General features: G+C 42.6%; 2 protein-coding genes across 2 annotated transcripts; one reads left to right on the forward strand and one right to left on the reverse strand.

The window, feature by feature from the left end:
• The first annotated feature begins 9,491 nt into the window (after positions 1 to 9,491).
• LOC124637043 (hemicentin-2-like) lies at positions 9,492 to 20,790 on the forward strand. The gene is made up of 6 exons (XM_047173361.1): positions 9,492 to 9,565; positions 14,886 to 15,037; positions 19,801 to 20,020; positions 20,109 to 20,284; positions 20,352 to 20,505; positions 20,586 to 20,790. Exons 1-6 carry the CDS (start codon positions 9,517 to 9,519, stop codon positions 20,699 to 20,701), a joined length of 867 nt encoding a protein of 288 aa, XP_047029317.1. The 5' UTR covers positions 9,492 to 9,516; the 3' UTR covers positions 20,702 to 20,790.
• A 73-nt stretch (positions 20,791 to 20,863) lies between these two features.
• LOC124637042 lies at positions 20,864 to 23,068 on the reverse strand. Its single transcript, XM_047173360.1, has 2 exons — positions 21,627 to 23,068; positions 20,864 to 21,538 (listed from the first exon to the last, which is right to left on the reverse strand). The coding sequence occupies exons 1-2, from the start codon at positions 23,066 to 23,068 to the stop codon at positions 21,130 to 21,132; spliced, it is 1,851 nt and encodes a 616-aa protein (XP_047029316.1). The 3' UTR covers positions 20,864 to 21,129.
• Between the last annotated feature and the right edge of the window lie 20 nt (positions 23,069 to 23,088).

Consider the following 23,088-nt stretch of genomic DNA (forward strand, 5'->3'; position numbering starts at 1 on the left):
TTATGGACCGATTTACGTGATTCTTTTTTTGTTCGACTCGGAATAGCTGCCAGTTGGTCCCATAGTCATCAGGTCAGGATCTGATGATGGAAACCCTGAGAAATCGAGGGCAACCTTCGAAAGTTGTAGGCATACATAGGGTAAAAACTTGATACTCAGGTGTACGCCTAAAAGCACTATTCAACAGTGAAGATTTGGAGCTGATCTGATGATGGAAACCAGAGAGGGTCGAGGGAACTCGATAACTGAATATGTAAACTACCTCGTGTTTGGGCTTAAATTATTTGTATGGACAAGACCTTTGCAACAGTGAAGGTTTGAAGCTGACCTGATGATGGAGACCAACTGAATATGTAAAATACCTCGTATTTGGACTTATATTCTTTGTATTGATGAGAACTTCCCACTTGTATGGATAGTGACAACTATACGTATCACTGAAAAGCTTTAAATAAAAAACTTTTTTACAAAAAAATTAAACCGACTTCCCAAAACACTAAAAAGCAAAAAAAAACTATTTTTAGGTGCATCGGCCTAGAAGTCGGTGGCAAAATTAACTTAGTAACATCCATTAGACACCGAATTCTAGGCCGATGCACCTAAAAATAGTTTTTTTTTGCTTTTTAGTGTTTTGTTCTGTAGTTTCGTTATGTTGTTTCGAGTCGAGCGGCGCGCGGCGCGATATGCGTGCGTAGTAGTATGACCAAAAAGTTCTCCAAGAATTGGTATAACTAATTTAGTAAATAACAATGCATATACATGTTAAATTAAAAATTCAGTGTATGTACCTATTATGATTATAACATAATATTCTAATTGGGGTGGTTGAGGGTGTGCGTTAATTACGTTACATGTTGTATATAATCTATAATATAGAATTTAAATAGTTTTTTTTGCCATTTAAAGTATTCAGTATGGTGAGTACAAGAAAGACGTACCTATGTGGAAGTTACTTTGTTGATGATTATCGCACGTCGGGGCTCCTGGGACTCTGTTGTCGCTTGGGGCGGGAGCGGCCGGGCGGGCCGGCGGGCTGGCGGCGCTGCGCGGGCGTCGCTCGGCGCTAGTGTGCCGCGTGGAGCTTGTGCGGGTGCGCGCTTTGTGTCGTGCGCGAGTGACAGTTGTTTTAGTCCGCGGGTGCGAACACAATTGCTTGCATTTCTGTAAAAAAACTAAGGATTTATTTATGTAAACAACTTATTTCGCGAACGAAGTGTAGGTACAAACTTATGTTGAAAGTTTTTTGAATAATGGTTTCGAAACACATCCAAATATAGCAGTTTCAAAAAGGTGAATATATACTAGTTGGTGTTTTTAAATATTGGTATGTACCTACTAATATTTATAAAATGGTGAATTGAGTACTTACCTACCTATTTTTACTCATCATCATCAGCCTATCGCAGTCCACTGCTGGACATAGGCCTCTCCAAGTGCACGCCACTGAGATCGATTTTCGGCTTATATTTATTTTTACTCGTCCATGCATAATTCCTAGGTTTTACTCATCCGTAGATTCAGCTAGGTACTGGTTTCACTTTAAATTGTTGCTACTCATCATCATCTGCCTAGCCTTTTCCCTTCTATGTTTGGTTCAGCTTCCAGGCTCATCGTGCGCAGCTGAGTGCCAGTGTTTAACATGGAGCGACTGCCTGTCTTACTTCCTCAACCCAGTTACCAGTTATACTCGATACCCCTTACTGGGCCCCGATTCTCCTAAGTTAATAATGTCAAAATCGAATAGAAATCGAATCGCAATATGATCGTAATAGCAGTTTTAACCATATCGGGCATTCTGCTACTAATAAAAGACCAATCGTATTCGATTGACATTTGATTGGTGTGCGATTGGTCTGCTATTTTGATGATTTTGGTCTATACGGTAGTTTGCTGTACAATCATTTTGCAATCGTAAATCATTTGCAGACAAAATGATTCATTATTGAATGACAGAAAAGGATAAAAAGGCTTATTTCAAAGAAAAAATAGCGGAATGCCACATACGCTTCAATCGTAATCGAGTCGGGATTGGATCTCGGTCGAATCGAGTCGAACGTCAATCGAAGGTCGCTTAAGTAAAATTAGGAGAATCGGGCCCCTGGTTGAGACTTTGAAGGGCTCGATTCTGCTAATTTTACTCAAGCGAAATGCTATTGATATGCAACTGAGATCCAATCACTACTCAATTACGATTGAAGCGTAGGTATGTGGCATTGCGCTGTTTTTTCTTTTAAATAAATGTTTTTATCCTGTTCTACTAATAATGAATCACATTGTCTGCAAATGTTTAACGATTGCAATTTGATTGTAGAGCAGAATACCCTAATGACCAAATGACAGACTAAAATCGGAATATGATCGGTCTTATATAAGTAATTATGGATGGTATGGTCTTATATTTACTTATATATAAGACCCTTAGACTGCCTCGTTGGTCTAGTGGTCGCAAGCGCGGCTGCTGTGCTCGAGGTCTCGGGTTCGATTCCCGGGTCGGGCCGAAATCGCTTTGTGGGTTTTCTTAAACTTTCACAAAGCAGCCCGTAGTCTGGAAGTTGGTGATTGATTCACCCGTGCATCGGAGAGCACGTAAATGTCGGTCCTGCGCCTGTTCTCTTTCCGGCCGTGTCGGATTGCCGTCCCATCGGGTTATGAGAGTGAAGGAATAGGGAGTGCACCTGTGTATACGCAAATGCTTGTGTATAATATGTCCTGCGCAGCTAGCTGATCTTCTTAAAGGAGAACAGCCGCCGTGGCCAAAATCGGCCGTGGACGCCGATTATTATTAACTAGCCGTTTTCCCGCGGTTTCACCCGCGTCCCGTGGGAGTTACTGCCCGCACCGGGATAAAATACAGCCTATGTTACTCGCAGATAATATAGCTTTCTAATGGTGAAAGACTGGTTAAAATCGGTCCAGTAGTTTTTGAGTTTATCCATTACAACCAAACAAACAAACAAAGTTTTCCTCTTTATAATATTAGAATAGATATAAGACCGATCATATATCTACTGAAAACTGTTATTGACATTACATTGTTATCCAATTGTCACAATATTACACATTATCACTCTATGGAAGGGATGGTTAAGTTTTCTCGAACACAGACAGGCGTGACGAAAGACTTTGTTTTGTAGTATGTCGGCGCCGATGGTGCTGCCTGGTTGCATGTTTGCGGTCGTTACAATGACGTCAGGTGACAACGTCGATTGAGCTAGTCTTCATGGAAGTCTGGAAGAGAAAACACGTTCAGGCGGAGTGATCTTACAAAATGTATCCGATCCATCTCATTTATTGTAACCATTGAGAGTAGGTAGTAGTAGAAGTACTGAAATGATTATAGACGATGAAGGTCTTCTGTTTTACTATTTTATATCCTATCAAGATGCAAGTGTATCAAAAGATTCATATCACTTTTGGTTTGAGAAACTCAGAAAGGAGATTCTGGAAGTTGGCGATTATACATCCGTGCATCGGAGAGCACGTTAATGTTGGTCCTGCGCCTGACCGGTGGCATCGGGCTCTGAGAGTTGAGGAACAGTGAGTGCACCTGTGTCTGCTCAAATGCTTGTGCACTCTAACGCGCAGGACATGCGCAGCTGGCTTATCTCCATTCATTCTGAGAACAGCCGTCGTGGCTGTTAATCAGCTAGGAGGACATCAACATATTAGTCCCCAGGCCGGCGAACACATTTTTTTTTATACATATACATTTAAGACTTTGTGAGTGCCTTCCTTACGATGAGTCCGACAAACTTTTCGAATGCGCAAATTTTGGTGCCGCTGCGTTTTTTAATGCTTGACTCCTGGAATTGTCGATATGACGTCACTATGACTCTTCGTACATACCTGTTTCATTTTTTGAGATTCGTTTAATAAAGTTAACTAGAAAATGGTGGTCAACTTGTCCGATAAAGATCGTGCTGCGTTTGGAGTGTCCACCATCCTGAAAATGTCGATATGACGTCACTATGACTCTTCGTACATACCTGTTTCATTTTTTGAGATTTGTTTAAAAAAGTTAACTAGAAAATTGTGGTCAACTTGGCCGATAAAGATCATGCTGCGTTTAGAGTGTCCACCATCCGAAAAATGTCGATATGACGTCACTGTGTCTCCAAACTCAAACTCAAACTCAAACTCAAATTTTTTTATTTCAAATAGGCCTATGAAAGCTCTTTCGAAACGTCAAAGTTAGGTGCACGGTTCCAAAGAGTTGGTCTCTTGGAGAAGAACCGGCAAGAAACTCCATGGACACTCTTTTTAAAAGAAAATAAAAATAATTACAAACATACAGTTTTCTATCTAGTCCTGAGAATGTTATACAATCCAAATTGAGCTAAAAATGTATTAATAAATTATACAAAATAGTGCAATCGTTACTGGAAAAATAATTTATACAATTCAAAGAAGAAATATATTGGGTAACCAAGTTCTTATATAATGCAATTTGGGGTCTTGCTGGCTTGGGCTTGGCTGGTCTGGGCGGAGGCACTCACGTGCCCGTGGTCGCCGGGGAAGCCACATGTGCAGAGAAAAAGAAAAAACAATATTAATTTAACGCCAGGCATCACTGTCATTAATGTAATCCTGAATTTTATAATACGTCTTTTTAATCAAAATGTTTTTAACTACATTCTTAAACTTTTTATCAGTGAGATCAAGGATACATTTAGGTAGCTTGTTATAAAAACGTACACAATTCCCTAAGAACGACTTATTTGTTTTTGTTAGCCTAAACTTGGGAACCACTAATTTATGTTTGTTACGTGTATTTATCTGGTGAATGTCACTTTTAACTGTGAATTTATGGATGTTTTTGCGAACAAACATAATATTTTCAAAACCATACATACATGTCGAACAAGAATAACAATGATAGATAACATTATTCTAAATGCAAATATGGACTTGTCCGACAAATACATTGAGTTAAATAGTTCGACAAGAAAATGATAAAAAAATATTACAATTAGAAGAAGTTTATTCTTTTTGTCAATTTTTGACTTAAATATTCACGTGCATTATTTAAGTATATTAAATTGGCATACTACTTACCAATTTTAATTACTATTTTAGAAAAAGTAGCCTGACTAAGACGTATTGTTGATAGTTTATATTATGTTAAGGAATAATATCCCACATCTATTAATGGACTATATATCAATCAAAAGGTCTTTTTAAGCGCAACATTTTGTCTCAACATACCACTTATCAATTCTTAGCATTTTAGAAGATATAGCCCAAATAAGGCGTATTATCGATAGGTTTTACTATGTCAGGGAATAATGTCCCACCTCTAGGTATGAACCATATGTCAATCGAAAGATCTTTTTAAGCGCTATATTCCGTCTTAACATACCACTTACCGATTCTTAGTATTTTGGAAGACATAACTGACCTAAGGCATATTATTGATACTTTACATTGTGTTAAGGAATAACATCTCACTTGAAGTTATGAGCCATATTTCAATCAAAAGATCTTTTTAAGCGCAAGGTTGTATTAGCATAACTCCGACAAATTGTTAGTACTTTAAAAGCTAGAGCTTTTCTAAGATTATATTATCGGTAGGTTCTGTCAAGCTAATCCATTACTTCTTTAGTAAAAAAATATATATTATTTGAAAAACCTTTCCAAATGAAACATTTCGTGTTAACATACTTCCCACAAATTGTTAGTAGTTTAGAAGCTAGAGCTTATTTAAAATTATAATTATTGATAGATGTTTTCAATTAAATAAATCCCATCTCTAGTAATGAGTTATACATAATTCAAAAGACGTTTTTAAATGCAACATTTCATATTAAAAAAACTTCGGCGAATTGTTAGTATTTCAGAAGCTAGAGCTTATATAAGATTATTTTACCGATAGATGTTTTCGAGTTAATAAATCCCTCCTGTAGTAATGATACATATATCATTCGAAACGACTTTCTAAATGTAACATTTACTATTAACATACTTCACACCAATTGTCAGTACTTTATACCAAATCTTAAAATATATCTATATTTTCCGGACGGTGGACACTCCATATGCAGCATGATCTTTGTCGGACAAGCTTACCACAATTTTCTAGTTAACTTTATTAAACAAATCTCAAAAAATGAAACTTGTATGTACCTACGAAGAGTCGTAGTGACGTCATACCGACATTTTCAGGATGGTGGACACTCCAAACGCAGCACGATCTTTATCGGACAAGTTGACCACCATTATCTAGTTAACTTTATTAAACGAATCTCGAAAGATGAAACGTGTATGTACGAAGAGTCATAGTGACGTCATATCGACAATTCCAGGAGTCAAGCATTAAAAAACGCAGCGGCACCAAAATTTGCGCATTCGAAAACTTTGTCGGACTCATCGTAAGGAAAGCACTCACAAAGTCTTAAATGTATATGTATAAAAAAAAATTGTTCGCCGGCCTGGGGACTATATAATCAATAATCCTTATACATATGTAGTGTAGGTAGGTAGAAGAAATTATAATTATTAAACTAGAAACTACTCAGTAGGTAGTTTAAAAAGATTATACTTATGGAGGAGCTACCAGATCCTCCCTAATGTCACATAAACTGGTGGTGTATCGAACATGCGCCGCAAAATACCTATGATATTGATGTTCGTGTAGTGGTAGGTGTTGTGTACGTGCGGGCATGTGGGCGCGCGTGCGGCCCGGTGCGCTGCACTGCAATGCAACACGACGCACGCGACAATCAACCCGATCAGAACAAACAGACTGCTCTCCAAAATAGTGCGTCTGACGGGATGGTTCCGCGTCACCGCCGAGGATGTCAGTTTTGCGCAGCACTACTACACGAGAGAACCTCTGCTCATAAAGTTGTCAAACCGCATACGGTGGCAGCAGCTCGCACGGTGGTAGATTTCACTTCTTCCCCGTAAATTATGTCCCCGTATCCCTTTGTATACCTACTTAAATCTTCAAAACTACGCAACAGATTTTCATGCGGTTTTTTTAATAGATAGAGTTATTAAAAAGGAAGGTTTATAATTATGTACAATAACATACATTTAATAATGGGCAAATACTGTTATCCCGCGCGAAGCCGCTCGGAGAAGACGAAAAATGTATGTACCTAAATGTATTTTTCTCTAGAGAGACCATTGCAATGTATTTTAATGTCTTTTTGCTTTTAGTTCATCATTGAAAGTAAGTACCTACCTACCTGATTTCCCGATATGAAAATTTTTTAGTAATCCTCAGTATCCTCACATATTAAAATGAACTGAATGCGAAGGCGTTCCTATTTCATTACAGTTAGATCATCAGCGAATAAGTATCTACTAGTGGAGGTATTATGTGGATACCTAATTATTCGTATTAGTGAAAAGTATGAATAAAGAGTGGTCCTAGGCGACCGTCCTGGGCCCTAGTGAGGGAATTCTGGAAACGACTTTTTATGAATATGAAACAGTTGTACATACTGACCGTAAATGTAGGTAGGTACCTACCTAACCATCTCCGGTTTTGATGGGTAGGTTTCCACCATTCAGTTTTGAAAAGAAAATATGGAGTTTTGTGTGCCGCGGTAGTATGACTGAAATCGGCTTTCTATATGTAAATGGCTGAATGTGAAAATTTATTTTTATAATTATATTTTAATGTGTTTTTATATCGTCCATCAGTCATAGTAAACAGTGTAGCGAGCGTAAACGCAAGTGTAGCGCGTGGGTGTCGCTGGCGGAAGCGGGCGGGTGGTGCTCTGTGCGCGGTGCGGGGGTAGGCGCGTGTCACGCTGCGCTGTGCGATATTTAGCTAACCTTTGCGCGGTATTCTGGGCGCGCTATTTGCAGGCCCTCCGATAGCGTCGCCGAAATAGCCGGCACGCGCACCCGCACACACGCGCGAGCCGCGCACACATGCACGCCGCGTCACATCACATCCAGGATTACTGCGCTCTCGACGGTTTCAGGCAATCTACTGAATGACTAGGTAGTCGCATCATCTACGTTGGTGTAGCTGTACAAAGCATGGAAAACAAAATGACTCAAGACTATGAATTTGACCTAGAAGATGGCACCTGACCTACCTGCATAATGGCATCTCCGCTTATCTTTCCTTATTCCGTAGGACCGTAGTACATAGCTACTAATTTACAATAAGAGGTGTACGTTCATAATCGGTACTTAGGCAGGTAAGCTACCTACCTACTTCATCGTCCACTTCCAAGAAGTTTATTTGAAAGGGTATTGCATTAGTAATTGCTTTGCTTTGTGGTTTAATGGCGTCGTAAACGCAGCCAACATCTTTAGCTGTCAACTGAAACGACGCCAATCAATGAGTTTAGGCACTAGGGACACTATACCTTTTTAGTTATACTTTGACAGTTTTTATTTTCTGAACTATTCAGCCAGCGAGACGATACTAACATATTTATTAAATAGTTGGCGAGCACTGAATTAAGTAGGTATATCGATAGCTCTTCTTAGGTACTGTAGAAGTTGTATAATATATAATAGGTTTTATTAAATACTGCACACACGGCGTGACACTATAATGTATACCGTTAGGTACATAACACCTAATGTTGTTTCGTATTTGTGTTTTGTAGTCGTGGTGGCCTAGTGGGTAAAGGACCAACCTCAAGTACGAGGGCGCGGGTTCGATCCCAGGTCAGGCAAGTACCAATGCAATTTTTCTAAGTTTGTATGTACTTTCTAAGTATATCTCAGACATCATTAGCTGGGTACTCACTTAGCAGTGTAGCACGTAACGTATCAGATACGGTATCAACCCGCAAGTGGGTACGGCTCGTCCACGGTCCTCACGAGCACACTGCGAGCCGCCTTTGTGTTTGCAGTGAAACCGCCACTCGGCTGGTCACTGTGAGCTTACAGCGCTCCACGCGCGAGCGGCTCGCAGCGGGCTCGTGCCTACGTACTCACTTGATACCGTATCTGATACGTTACGTGCTACACTGCTAAGTTAGTACCCAGCTTTAGGCTGTGTTTCGGATAGCACGTTAAACTGTAGGTCCCGGCTGTCATTGAACATCCTTGGCAGTCGTTACGGGTAGTCAGAAGCCAGTAAGTCTGACACCAGTCTAACCAAGGGGTATCGAGTTGCCCGGGTAACTGGGTTGAGGAGGTCAGATAGGCAGTCGGTTCTTGTAAAGCACTGGTACTCAGCTGAATCCGGTTAGACTGGAAGCCGACCCCAACATGATTGGGAAAAGGCTCGGAGGATGATGATTTGTGTTTCACAAAACCAGCTAGCTGCTACCTATCTGAGAAATCTCTTGATATTCATCGTCTTCATCATCATCCTTTTAAATGTATGCAATGAAGGCATATGCAGATATTACGTTCGATAAAGATGTTCGTCTGTTATATTGGACTAGCTGGCGGGTGACGGCGTGGAGCGCGCGGTGACGGCGCGGTGACGGCGCGAGTGCGGCGCGGTGACGGCGCGAGTGCGGCGCGAGTGCGGCGCGGTGACGGCGCGAGTGCGGCGCGGTGACGGCGCGAGTGCGGCGCGAGTGCGGCGGCGACATGTGCGGCGCGTCGCTGCTGCTGCTGGCGGCGCTGCCGGCGCTCGCAGGTACGTCTGTCCTCTCCTTGTTTACTTGTGCAGTGTGCTCCTCTAAGTCTAGCACTTTCTTTTCATTTACCACTCGCGAATTTTTGTGACCTTTTCCTTACGATCCAATATAATAGGTACCTACATAATAAAATATCTAGAGGGATATATAAATGACTCATCATTAGCACACCATTGTTTGACGATACAACTTTCCGCTTCGCTACCTGCCTGCGTTTTGGAGCACCGTGCTGCTCTCCTCATCGCTGCAACTGTGGTGATGCTGTCACCAGCCTCGGACACCACGGCCTGTCGTACAGCCGTTGGACGGACCGTATTGCGCGACACGCAAACATCAACGACATTATACTTCGAGCTCGTCGAGACCAGACGGCATGTCGTTATTCCCTTAGAATTAGAAGATGGGTAGGCCTTTAATATTGGACGCAACCTGTGTCGATACTCTTGCGCCATTACACCTTGCAAGTTCTGCGTGCTGTGCTGCTGCTGCCGCTGCGGCCGCGGAGAACCTCAAGCGGCGGAAATATGGCCTTGTTGGCAACTATATTTTCGAACCGTCTGGGGTTGAAACCCTCGGGTCGTGGGGTCCGAAAGCCCACACTCTATCTTAAGATCTGTCTAGGCTGCTGGTTAACGCTTCTCGCGACCAAAAGGTTAGCTATTACCTCGGAAAAAGGATCGGCATGGCCATCCAACGAGGTAATGCTTTCAGCCGACAGCGATGGAGATGATTTTTTAAAGCTTTTTAGTTTTAGTTTTTTTTTGTTTTTACTAGAATAGTTTTTTATATCTAGATAGGTATTGTAAATATGTAAATGTTCACGAGTATTTGTGACCGTCTCTGATTAGGGCAATTGGGATCGATATACAACTGATTATAGCTCAACTTTTAATTAGCACGATGAAGAATATTATACTTGTGTTAGTTCTACTTATCCAAAGTTAATTTAAGGAGTAAACTTTGAAACTGTTATTTGAGCTATGACACGACACTTGGCGACTTGGCGAGCGCTGCTGGCGTTACGCTCGCTGCTACATACGTATTACATATTCCTACCTTCATTGTACATAGTATGACGTTAGTTGGTTTTGCGCATGGTTATTGCGACAGCTCCAATGCTTTGCCCAAACTCTTAGATTTGGGCACAACCCATCGCATAGGCGGTTGACCATTTAAAAAGCATAGCTGTTTTCTATTTCTTCAAGTAACATTGGAATATTTTAATAGGTAGGAAGTTAGTAAGTACCTTCCATCCAAAATATAATATAGCTCCAAAGCAATGTTCTAGACTAGGTGTAAGTGTGTAAGTATGCGTGAGCGCAGTCCCTTCCCTCGATGCCTTAGGTAGGTTGCTTGTTCTCCAAACTATTGAGTTGTTTACTGGGGAAGGCGTGGCAACGTTCGATGATCCCAGTACAGAAATAAACGAATTGGGAAAAATTTATGAATTGGCAAATGTCCATAGGTTCAATCGTTGTGGAGGAAGCTCCGAAAACTGCACATGATCACTTCGGCGAAAAAAGGAAGTACCATAGTCACGGGCTTATATTTCTATGTTTTTAAATTTTCACGATCAGACGCCTTAAAGTCTATATCAGCCATGTAAGGCCTGATAAAAGCGTCCATGGAACACCTTACTTTGCCATACTTCCATGCAGTCATTGATATACCTACATTAGCATCTCGTCAGCTCTCGACCTGCAAGAAGCGCGGAGTCCCTTGTCCTTCCAACCATGTCCCGATGCATCTGCTCGTTCATCTTCTGAAAGTATTTGTAACTGAGGCACTTTATCAACTACGTTATTACGTACATTTGGGTAAAATAGAGCCGTGACGCGGTAGTGCGCTCGAAGCCGCGCCGCGCCCTTCTCTTGTAAACATTTTAACTAGTTAGTGCCGCTTTCATCTTAGCGGAGCTATTGTATATTACCCAAAGAAACAATATTCATTTCGTGTACCAATCGTTTATAGGTCGAGGTAGACTGCTGCCCTATAACTGTTCCTATTTACGACTGCCCAGTCGGTATCTGTGTAGCGGTGCCACCAGCAACACAACACACCATTCATAATAAATAAAGCGCCCCAGTTATTAGATATCAGAGTAAGTTGTTTAAATTCAATTTTTTTTTTGTAATTAAACAGTTGCCACAACATGAGCCATAGTGCGGATGCGCCCGTATGCGCGCGGGCAGCCGAGCATTGTTCAGCGCGCCACTATTGTCTGCCACAGCGGCAGCTCCCAGGTGCTGCACACATGCTAGTCACACGTGTTGCATGTAAACAATGGCCTGACTAACGAAGGATTTGCGAGCTCAACCGGTACGCCAGCGAAATATTTAAACTGCCCACGGAGAAATTGAAAGTGCGAAACACCAACGAAGGATACTTAACTATAGCCGCTGGGATTTCGGTTCCATAGAAATAATCGAATTGTAAACGATTGTATAGGAGAAGGAACGCAATAGTGGTTTGTAACGGTCCTCAGGTCAGTGATGTGAGTGAGTGCGCAGGCGCCGCCTCGCGTTATTTTGGGCGGTTGCTCCACAAACGAAACCGGCAATGTCACAATGCGGTTAATTGCTTCTATTTCACGCCACTTATGTTTGTCGAACGAGATTAAAAGTAAGAATGATCCGGTATTGTTACGATGTAGGTAGGTACGTATAGGTAGCAACTCGACAAACCCCACTATTATAGTTCGATATCGGTGCCTTTAAATATATACTACCTACCTATTTATTAGTTTGACGATCGATCGATGTTCGGATTTGAAATATCTATTATTTTAGTCATAGTTAGTTAGGTAGGTAGGTAAGTAAGCCACATCCAGGAAGGCTGTGGGCGATATTAGATCTGGGTGTGCAAATTAGTTTTACGGGGACGTAGCCCGTGGGCAAAATCTCGAGAAACGTCTAGTTTACAAAAATGAACTTTGCACATATGCGAAAGTGGAGGATTAGGCGAGAATACCGACATTCCGCTACGTCCAGTTTGCGCTTTCTCTTTGTAGGTACTATGTGTGTGTACCCTCGAAGACTACTTATTGTCCACGTAGCCTCACTGATGTAGTTGCCTATCTCCTCAATTGTTTTCACATATTCTATGCTTATTAGCTTATTGTGATATAATGTTCATATATCTTGTTTTTTGTTTTGCAATTGTCATCAATGTGAGTGGCATGGTCGGTGCGTGCGCGACGCGGGGCGTGGCGCTGCGCAGTAACGCGCGGCAGATGCGCGCTTTACGAGCTGCTTGAGAGTGTGCGTGCGTTACACTTCCGCCAGTTACATTCCGAGGAAAGCGAAATGTTGTTTACTTCATTAGCATGTACTCACCGTACCTAACTATGACTGTTTATTGGATTTTAATGATATTGTTGCAATGTATTTAAACTGAGGGCATAGTACGAGTTTTACAAGTCAGTCGATACGTAACAGATAGTTTATAAAAAGGTAAAAAACTAGGTATCCATTAAACAAAAAGGGTTGGTATAAAATATGTATGAATAGAGAGAAATAAATATCTTGGCAAAGTTGTGGTATTGTGACGCAACATAGGTATGTACACTACATAATATAGATGCGTGGTTCGCACAGATGCCAAGCCACATAGTGGGTGACGCGGGCGGAGCGAGGAAGCGCTGCCGCGGGGCACGTGTCGCGCACGTGTCGCGCACATCCGCTGACTCACGCCGCACGTATCTCGTCAACTCCACGCCGTGCCGCTACGCACTACCTCTTCTAGTGATTCCTTCCCATTTCTCTATTTTACTAAGATTCGCCAAGAATCTGTAGTCGCGAGTGACGTCAGTAATTGAAAGCATGCGTGAAGTTTTGCTAGTGTATACAACAATGAATGAAATGTACAAAATTTTCAACTGTAGGTCCCCGTTGTCATTGAACATCTTTGGTAGTCAGAAGCCAGTAAGTCTGAAACCAGTCTAACCAAGGGGTATTGGGTTGCCCTGGTAAATGGGTTGAGGAGGTCAGATAGGCAGTCACTCCTTGTAAAACATTAGTAACGTCAGCCGAATCCGGTTAGACTGGAAGCCGACCCCAACATAGTTGGGAAAAGGTTCGGGAGATTATGATGAGCAACAATGAATGAGAGAAAAAAAATGCAATAGAACAACCTTTGCGCAATTTTTTGTCTTACCTATTTTACGAATTAAGTAATCTCTTTTGAATCACACCTTTTGAATCAATTTGGACCTCAGCGAGTGCATCACTGGGGTCATAAACATGATTAGCGGCACTTACGCGAGGCCAAGGCGTGCGTGCTTTGTTTATTGAGGCGAGTTCACGCGGGGATAATAATAATTAGTTCAATGTTAGTGAAGCTGCAGCGGTGACGTCCGACATGCCGGTGTCGCTCACATGTGCTCGTGTATTTTCAGTCATTCCACGAGTTACATAGTTTACATTGTTGATGACGAATAGCTGCCGTGAATCAGGCGCGGGCGCAGGAGTACCTACGCGGCGTGACGTCACGCGCCATTCACCCCGACTGCCCTTGCACTCGTCCTGTGTCGCTTATACCTATCTATGTACCTATACTAATATCATAAAGAAGAAATATTTGTATTTGGAATGGATAAACTCAAAAACTAATGGACCGATTTCAAAAATTCTTTCACTGTTAGAAAGCTATATACCTACTCTTGTCGAGTAACAGGCTATTTTATCCCGTCACGGACATCGTCCTCACGGGACGCTGGTGAGACCGTGCGAAAACGACTAGTTTTGCATTGTAATAATAATTAATAATAAGGCAGTACTCCTTGCTACGGCGCGTGTTGTGAGGAGGTTTCTGTCTCGTGGACCCTAACCACCGGTATTATTATTTTTATAATCGAATATTTAAAAATATAAATCATATGTTGTAAGATAAATAAATGACAAGTAATTAATAATAATATAATTTCACCGAGTGCAGTGTCTGCCTCGTTGGTCTACCTGTCGCAAGAGCGGCTGCTGAGCACAAGTGTCGGGTTCGATTCCAGGGTCGGGTCGAAATCCCTTTGTGGGTCTTAGAAACTTACACAAAGCTAGTTGGTGGAAGTTGGCGATTGATACACTCGTGCATCGGAGATCACGTAAATGTCGGTCCTGCGCCTGATCTCTCTCCGGTCGTGTCGGATTGCCGTGCCATCGGACTATGAGTGAGAAGGAATAGGGATTAGGGAGTGCACCTGTGTCTGCTCAAATGCTTGTGCACTATAATATTTCTGTGCAGTTGGCTGATCTCCTTATATGAGCTCCTTATAACAGCCGCCATAGCGGTCTCCCCATGTACTCAGTTGTAATTGTGCTTCTGCAGGGTGGTGCGTGGAGGGCGAGGTGGTATCAGTGGTGGCGCCGGGCGCGGCGGACGGGCCGGCCTTCGCGCCGCGGCAGCGCACCGCCGTGCTGGCGCCGGCCGGCCACGCCGCCACGCTAGAGTGCCGCGTCCTGCGGCTGCGCGACAAGTCGGTCAGTATCTCACTGCTGAGCTCTCTGCTGCCGACCACTCACCAATGCATACGGATTCTACCACGAATCCTTATTATGAATGCTTCTTCATCAGAGAAGCGTTTTAAACAATATTCCTGAGTATAACGTTTTTCGAACAAACACACAACAAAATAAGAATGGAGGAATAGTCATATATATAAAAAACAAGCACAACGCAACTCTGGTTGAAACAAACTTACAAGACACTGACAGCCTGCTCTTAGTTTTAAACAACAAAGTTGCTATTCTAGGACTCTACCGCTCACCTTCCTTCTCTAACTTAACCAGTTTCCTTGCCTCACTGGACGAACTCCTCAAGACGATTAACATATACTCAACAGTTATTATCACAGGAGATACAAACATTGATATATGTAACACCACAAACAACAAACATCACGATTACACGTGCCTTATGGCATCACACTCACTGCTTCCGGCTATTACCAAACCGACGAGAGAAAAATCATGTATCGACCACATATACATCAAATGTAGCACAAAATCGAAAGGCATCATTTGCAAAAGCTCTATCACAGATCACGACATGGTTATGGCCCATGTGCCTTCCATCAGTACCGCCAGGAAAAAAAATAACCCCTGGAAATTTAAAATAAGCGAAGAGAACATAGCCCTGGAATTAGCTGAACACGACTGGTCTGACATCATGAGTCAAAACTGCGCGAGCGCAGCAGCAACCTTACTCACGAAAACACTCACAGACTTAATAGAAAAACACACACACAAAATTAAAATACCGCGAAGCAAACTTAACTTACAACCTTGGATGACGCCTGGACTCATAAGATGTATTAAACACCGTGATAACCTGCATCTGTCCCTGAGGTCTGATCCAGAAAATACTTCCAAAAAGCTAATTTACACTCGCTATAGAAATTTTTGTAATAATATATTAAGAAAACTGAGAACTGACTACGATAGCCGACAAATACGAGAAAACAACAAAAACCCTCAAATGCTGTGGAAAGTGCTAAAATCCATCTACGACCCCAACGCTCAAAGAAATGCCACATCGAACGTAACGTCAAACTCCGCAGATCCAATCGACTGTCTCAACAAATTCAACTCGTACTTCACAGCAGTAGGAAAAAATTTAGCTGATACCATACTAACGAGATTATCTGAAACACAAGAATCCCTAACTAGCAAATATACGCCACACAAACATTCACCTATCACCTTCTTTCTTCACCCCACTGACGAAACAGAAATATCCCACTTTATCAGCCAACTAAAAAACGACAGCAGCCCTGGACCCGACAAAATTGGTGTGAGACTTTTGAAAAAAATACAAAACTCTATTATAGCTCCCTTAACACATATAATCAACCTCAGCTTAGAAACAGGTGTATTTCCTGAACAATGGAAGGTCGCTGCTGTGACTCCAATTCACAAAGGAGGGCCCACAGATAAACCTGAAAACTACAGGCCGATTGCACTTCTTAGTATATTGTCAAAAATCCTCGAAAAAGTTGTAAATACACGTTTGATAAATTTCCTAGAAAAGAACCACCTCATCTCAAATAGACAATTTGGCTTCAGAAAAGGGAAGTCTACTGAAGATGCCACTTTACTATTAACAAATAACATATCAGATTGCGTCGAAAGGGGGGATCGATGCATGGCGGTTTTCTTAGATCTAGCCAAAGCATTCGATACAATTTCAACTAATCTTCTCCTCAGAAAATTAGAGTCATCCGGTATTAGAGGTAAGCCGCTTGAATGGTTTCATAGCTATCTAACAAACCGCAGTCAGTATGTCAAATCTGAGGGATACACTAGTAATAAACTCCATATCAACTTCGGAGTTCCCCAAGGTAGTCTTTTGGGCCCCACTCTCTTCATAATCTATATGAATGACATACTCAATCTGAACCTTCCGAACGCAGAACTAATATCCTACGCTGACGACACTGTCATAATCTTTCATTCCAAAACTTGGGAACACTTATTTAATTTAGCTGAAGAAGGCCTAGCAACAGTAGCACAAACTCTAAACTACAACCTACTAACACTTAACATAAAAAAAACCAAAATAATCACATTTTTCAAAACCCTAACGTCCAGTCCACCTCCTAATCTCTCACTCAAATTCCACACATGCACTCCAAACACATCAAGAGAAACCTGTTCATGTGAACACATTCAACGAACCCAATCTATCCGCTACCTAGGCCTCCTCATTGATGAAAATCTATCCTTTAAAATACACATCCAATCTCTGTCAGGTCGAGTAAGAAAACTAATATACATCATGAAAAAACTCAGAGACCGAACACCAAAAGACATACTCCTCACGGTATATTACGCTATATGCCAATCAATCATTCAATACGGTATATCTGTTTGGGGAGGAGCGGGAAAAACCACACTCATAGACCTTGAAAGAGCCCAAAGGGCAGTGATCAAAGTACTTCTTAAAAAGCCGTGGCTCTTCCCAACAGACACCCTATATAAAGAATTTGCAGTTCTACGTGTCCGCCAACTATTTATTCTTAATGCATACCTACACACACACAAAACCTTGAAAAAAAGACCAGACTACAATACACTCACCTCAAAACGATTATTCAAAATCCCAATACCACGCACGACTTCCCTCTTAACCAGACGTTGCCCTACCTATCTCCACACAACTGTCTTTAATAACGTACACAGCAGGTTAGCGCACGACACAAATGAGCTGACACTTTCCTCGTGTAAGAAGATAATCAAAAAATGGCTAACAGGACTCTCATACGAAGAGACAGAAAATCTTCTCACAACACAATCTACACTCGAAAGGATGCATTAGCATACTTCGCACGCATGTGCACACACACACACACACACACACACACACACACACACACACACACACACACACACACACACACACACACACACACACACACTCACTCTTTTGAGACTGATAAGCTAAGTTCGATTTAAATTAAGAATTTTGTTATAATTTTAACTTTTTTACTTATTAACATATTTTATTTTACTTTTAACGTCTAGAAAGAGACAATTTTATTTTTTTAGAAGATGCTCCAATTAGTTATAACTTTCTTAGCTTTCTTTTACGTCTTATTTAAATTTTTATATTCTATTTTTGTCCACATAAACACCGCATACGACCTATAATTCGACAAAAGTACTCATTGTAACCGCAACTCGGGCTCCCAAGATACAGGCCTAGCCTAGTTTGGGGACCGCCGATCCAAAAAAACCAATGTCTGCTACTACATATAGTTACCTACACCAAATCAATGTACCTAAGTTAATTTTAAGGCAAACTATGTAACTGTGGATAAATAAAAATTTTATTTATTTATTTATTTATTTATTTAATTTTAATCCACGTGTACAGTAAATATACTTTCAGAAATCTCAATCGTAAAACTAAAGCCTGTGTTTGAAACTTAAATTAGCCTCCTGGCAAAAGTCAATAGAAATAGACCTTATAGATTTAGCTTTCAGCTAAAATAACTTGCCTGATGTGTCAGTTGCGAAATCATGATTTGCTTTTAATCGGTAATGTAGGTACGAATTGAGTCGATTCTTGTTACTGAAGAACACGCAGCTCATTCGGAGGGTTCAGTTCTCGGTAGCGTATCCTCATGGCCAGCACCACATGTGGCGCTGAAGCTCGCTCTACACGAGAAATGACGTCAGTATAATACTGAAGTCGTAAAATGACTGATTATTACTCACTCCAATATCAAATGAAATAAAGCCAAAGCCCGAGAGTATCGTAAACATTCTGTGCCGATCCAGAAATATCATCGGAATGAATCGACGCCGAGTGTGAAATGTGAAACACATTTGAAGATTACACGATATGTGAGGATTGTGGGCGAGCGCTGGCGAGGGCGGGACCGCGGGTCCGTGTGACGTCACAGCGCGCGGCTAAATACGTCCACCTGACACTGATCGTGAGCGATGTGAAAAATGCCGGTCAACGACCACGCCCCCCCCCCCCCCCGCGCCGGACCGCACGAGCACGCCGCGTGGAGCGGCACGCGCCGCACGCGCCGCCCACCGCCGCGGAAGCCGGCGCTGCCAAAACTCTGATTTCGCGAATGTTCACAACATTATGTCATCATATTTCATCAATTTACCAGTGCTTTTAATACAGCGGAAGTAGAGTTTTTGAAAACACAATATTATGTAAAAAATATAGTTGTTGAAAACATGTATGTCTTTTCTCAAATGGGATGTATACAATACATGGTAGTCAGCTTCCCAAATTCAAAATCTTTATTGAGAACTGATTGCTTTAGGGAAAAGAATACTAGTAGACTGTGCCTATATTATCATACCTCAAGGCAGCTTTAGCAACTTAATTTAACGTTATGGAACTCAAAGTCTATATGTATTAATTTTTTTAATTTAATTATTTGTTTGTAACAGACTGTTTCCTAAATAAATAAAATAAAATTTAAATTTAAATGGGTTCCCGTGATTAAGTAACAGCCGTGCGAATCGATAGATCATAAGGTTTAAGCATCGCTTGGAGCCGACCCCAACATGTAGTCAGGAAGATGGACGCGTGAGCATCATGTAATGACGTTTGCCCCGTGATTCAGAAGATAAGGAACGATAAATTGGTGGGGTCCGCCCGGTTGTCATTTGAACATCTTCAGCAGTCTATGTACATAGACGCACGAAACGACTGCCTAGACTCGTGTGACAGAGTTATGATGAGCGATTGTAGGAAGTGCTGGGTGTATGCGCAGGTGTCGTGGGTGCGGTCGCGCGACCTGCAGATCCTGTCGCACGCGGGCGCGGTGTTCACGGCGGACGCGCGCGTGTCGGCCACGGCGGCCGCGGCGGACGGCGCCGCCAGCCGGCACACGCTGCGCATCGAGCGCCTGCGCGCCGCCGACGCCGGCCGCTACGAGTGCCAGATCAACACCGAGCCCAAGATGAGCCTCTTCTATAACCTCACCGTCATTGGTAAGTGACGACTCCGAATGGCAAGCGGTGGAGCTGCTGGCCCAGGCTAGAGGAAGGCTAGAGGATACTGACGCGTGTGGTGGTGCAGACGAGGTGGTGCCGGAGGTGGTAGTGCAGGTGGTGGGCGCGGCGCGCGTGACGGGGCGTGCGGGCGGCGCGGCCACGCTAGCGTGCGAGGCGCGCTACGAGCCCGCGCCGCGCCTGCTGCCGCTGCCGCCGCTCGACATCCGCTGGCAGCGCGGCGACGAGCCGATAGACTTGGAGGTGGGTATCTGCCGGTGGGAGTGATGGCGTGGCGCTGGAGGGCGGTGCTACAGCGCGTGTGTTGCAGAGCGGGCGCGGCGTGGCGCTGGACACGCAGCGCTGGGCGGCGCGCGCGCTGTCGCGGCTGACGCTGGCGCGGCTGGGCGCGCGCGACGCCGGCGCCTACACGTGCAGCGCGTCGGGCCGCGCCGCCGCGCTGCGCCTCGTGCTCGACGAGGACGGTATGCTCACACACATACACAACAGATTGTGGCGCGTGGTGGTAATGGCTGATGGTCAGTGATGCTCATGGTGTGTGCAGAGGCGGCGGAGGCGATGCAGCGCGACGCGGCGGCCGGCTCGGCGCCCGCCCCCCCCGAGCCCGCGCCCGCCGCGCTCCTGCCGCTGCTGGCACTGCTCGCGCTGGCGCTGCGCTGACCGGGGAGAGGCGCACTAGGGACGCTCTTACATTCTGTATATTTTGAACTTTGTAAATATCTACTGTAAATACATAATTATGGAGAGTTCATTGAGTTTTCCTTTAAAGCTGTATGGACCTCAGGCGTCGTTAGTTTGTATTGAGTTGAAAAAGACCACAGATTTCCCGTTCAATAGTTTATTGTGCAAGTTACACTAGTTCCGTGGGATGCTAATCGTGGGTATAGTTCTTATCAACTGAACACTAAATAATACAAAAATAATTAAATCGACTCGCGAAAGTAGGTCGCGCGACGTTAGCAAAAAAAATGCCTGTACGTAAACCGTACATGCTCCCGAGGGAAAAAAGTACAAGTAAAAACAAATATAAGTAGCAGTAATATGCAAACAAATCATAGTAAAATAAAGTGTAAATAAAAGTATAATTATTAAATAAGTACTTCGAAGTTGAACATCTTCTTCTGCGGTCCTTGTCCGCTGTGAACTGGTGCCGCTGATCTCGGCTGGCGTACTTCTTGCAGCTCGATTTCTTCTCCAACGGCAACGTTGTGGTCTCCTTTTGGTTTCACAGTATTCTCCGTGACCGTAGTTATCTTACGGCATCGTTTCCACGAAAAATATATGGCAAGTACTGCCAGTCCTCCCAATAGAAGCGAAGTTATTGAATAGTGATATATGTCGTGACTCGAGATGTCGGATGTTTTCGGTAATACTTCCTGGTGCTTTATGTCTTCCAGCTGTTGGTTAAGTCTTGTCACCTCACTTGCTGTCTCCGTGTCATGTTCCATTATGTTTAGTTGTGCATTTTTCCATCCGAGACCGAATATATGGTTTATTAATGATACAGTGCACTATATATCCGTATGCAACATCTTTTATACCTGTATTATGCAAATAAATGATTTGATTTGATTTGATTTGAATTGTTGAGTTTATCGTTGGTACTTCAATATCCGATTTCATATAAACATTACTACCTAAGTGATTATAGGTAACTATCGTGGCATCCTTTTTCTGTAGTATGCACTTAGGTTGTAATGAAATTATTCCAGTTCCGTCAATGACCGTCGGCGTAACTTGATCGCTACATATGGCGCGCATCAGCTGTTTGTCGCACAACGTAAACAGCCACAAGTTGGGCTTATGTAATTTTGTCCAGGTTTCTTTGCAGGTTACGTCATGGATAATGCACGATAGTGACGTCTGTTGGCTGAACACCTTAGCTTCACAAGGCGCAGCCTCATCGTGTAAGCTGTAGACTGGTTGGTGCGATATGCAGATAAATTCATCTTCTCCGTACGCAGTACATTGACGTATGTCTTGCTCTTCCATAGTTATGTAGGAGTTCTTCACGAAGTTAATAGCAATAAAATTGGAGCCAGGTTGTAGAAGTGTTAAGTGCCCTTGTTGTAAAAATGGTATCGGTATGACTCGATATATTTTATAATCTTCGTCACTCAGTAACAGGATGTGAAGTTCAAATAGAAAGAAGTTGTTTGTTATTCGAGCTTTGACGTGAGTTAGATCGTAGATGTTTAGGAAATCCTTTTGAATATCTTTCACAGGCAACGACAGTCCTTGGGGTAATCTTCCCGATATGATATTAAGTTGTTCGATCAGTTGGGATGCTGGAAACAGGTGAGTGTCTAAATGACCTTTGTTGATGTTACTTAAGGCATTAATTAGCATTTCTAGAATCCTGTTCAGCTCCTTGAAAATTAAAGTTGATGTCACCGCAGCAGAATTGATATCATCTATTGTAAACAACATTTGCGCGCGGTTCTCGATTTTTGTGATGACGTTGCATGATCTATTCATGTATGTTTTAATTGCTTGGAGTTGTTTTTCCATGAACTCAGCGTTTCTTTTGACAACATTGTTTTCTGCTTCTATGATCAAAGTTTGATTTTTCATTAGTTGTAATAAATAATTATCGTTTAATTGCATGTTTTGTATATCCTTTTCGTATTTGTTTGCAAATTCCACATCAAGGGTCCCAAATAACGTTCTCGATAACTTGCCAATTCCATCAAAGTAGCCACGTCTTTGTCTGGAATGTTGCGACAACAGAATTGAATTGTATTCTGCAAGGTGTTCCAGTTCATGACGTAAATGGCTGACAACTGTTTCGCAAGGCGGATACTCGTGTGAGATCCTGTGGCACAAGGTGTCAATTTGATCGATGTATGCGCTGATCTTGTTAGTGGCTTGCCAGTATGATGTTAGGTTATAGTAGATGAGCAGTGTCCATTCGTCATGAATCAGTTGTAATTTGCCAGCTTCGTCAAAGTAAACTGGATGATTGTTTACAATCGGTGTCACTTGCAAATTATTTGTTATGGGCGTGGATTGCGTTAACGCCGTCATAGTTAATATAGACATAAGAA

Source organism: Helicoverpa zea, chromosome 15 (assembly GCF_022581195.2).
Source record: "Helicoverpa zea isolate HzStark_Cry1AcR chromosome 15, ilHelZeax1.1, whole genome shotgun sequence".
Classification (NCBI taxonomy): domain Eukaryota; kingdom Metazoa; phylum Arthropoda; class Insecta; order Lepidoptera; family Noctuidae; genus Helicoverpa; species Helicoverpa zea.

What these genes read in the sequence shown, in the direction of transcription:
- LOC124637043 (XM_047173361.1), top strand. Translation starts at nt 9,517, where the DNA reads ATGTGCGGCGCGTCGCTGCTGCTGCTGGCGGCGCTGCCGGCGCTCGCA. An exon ending in TGCGGCTGCGCGACAAGTCG is followed by an intron (nt 15,038 to 19,800) that starts GTCAGTATCTCA and finishes GTGTATGCGCAG; the next exon opens with GTGTCGTGGGTGCGGTCGCG. An exon ending in CTATAACCTCACCGTCATTG is followed by an intron (nt 20,021 to 20,108) that starts GTAAGTGACGAC and finishes GTGGTGGTGCAG; the next exon opens with ACGAGGTGGTGCCGGAGGTG.
- LOC124637042 (XM_047173360.1), bottom strand. Translation starts at nt 23,068, where the DNA reads ATGACGGCGTTAACGCAATCCACGCCCATAACAAATAATTTGCAAGTG. An exon ending in GTACCAACGATAAACTCAAC is followed by an intron (nt 21,539 to 21,626) that starts AATTCAAATCAA and finishes CACTGTATCATT; the next exon opens with AATAAACCATATATTCGGTC.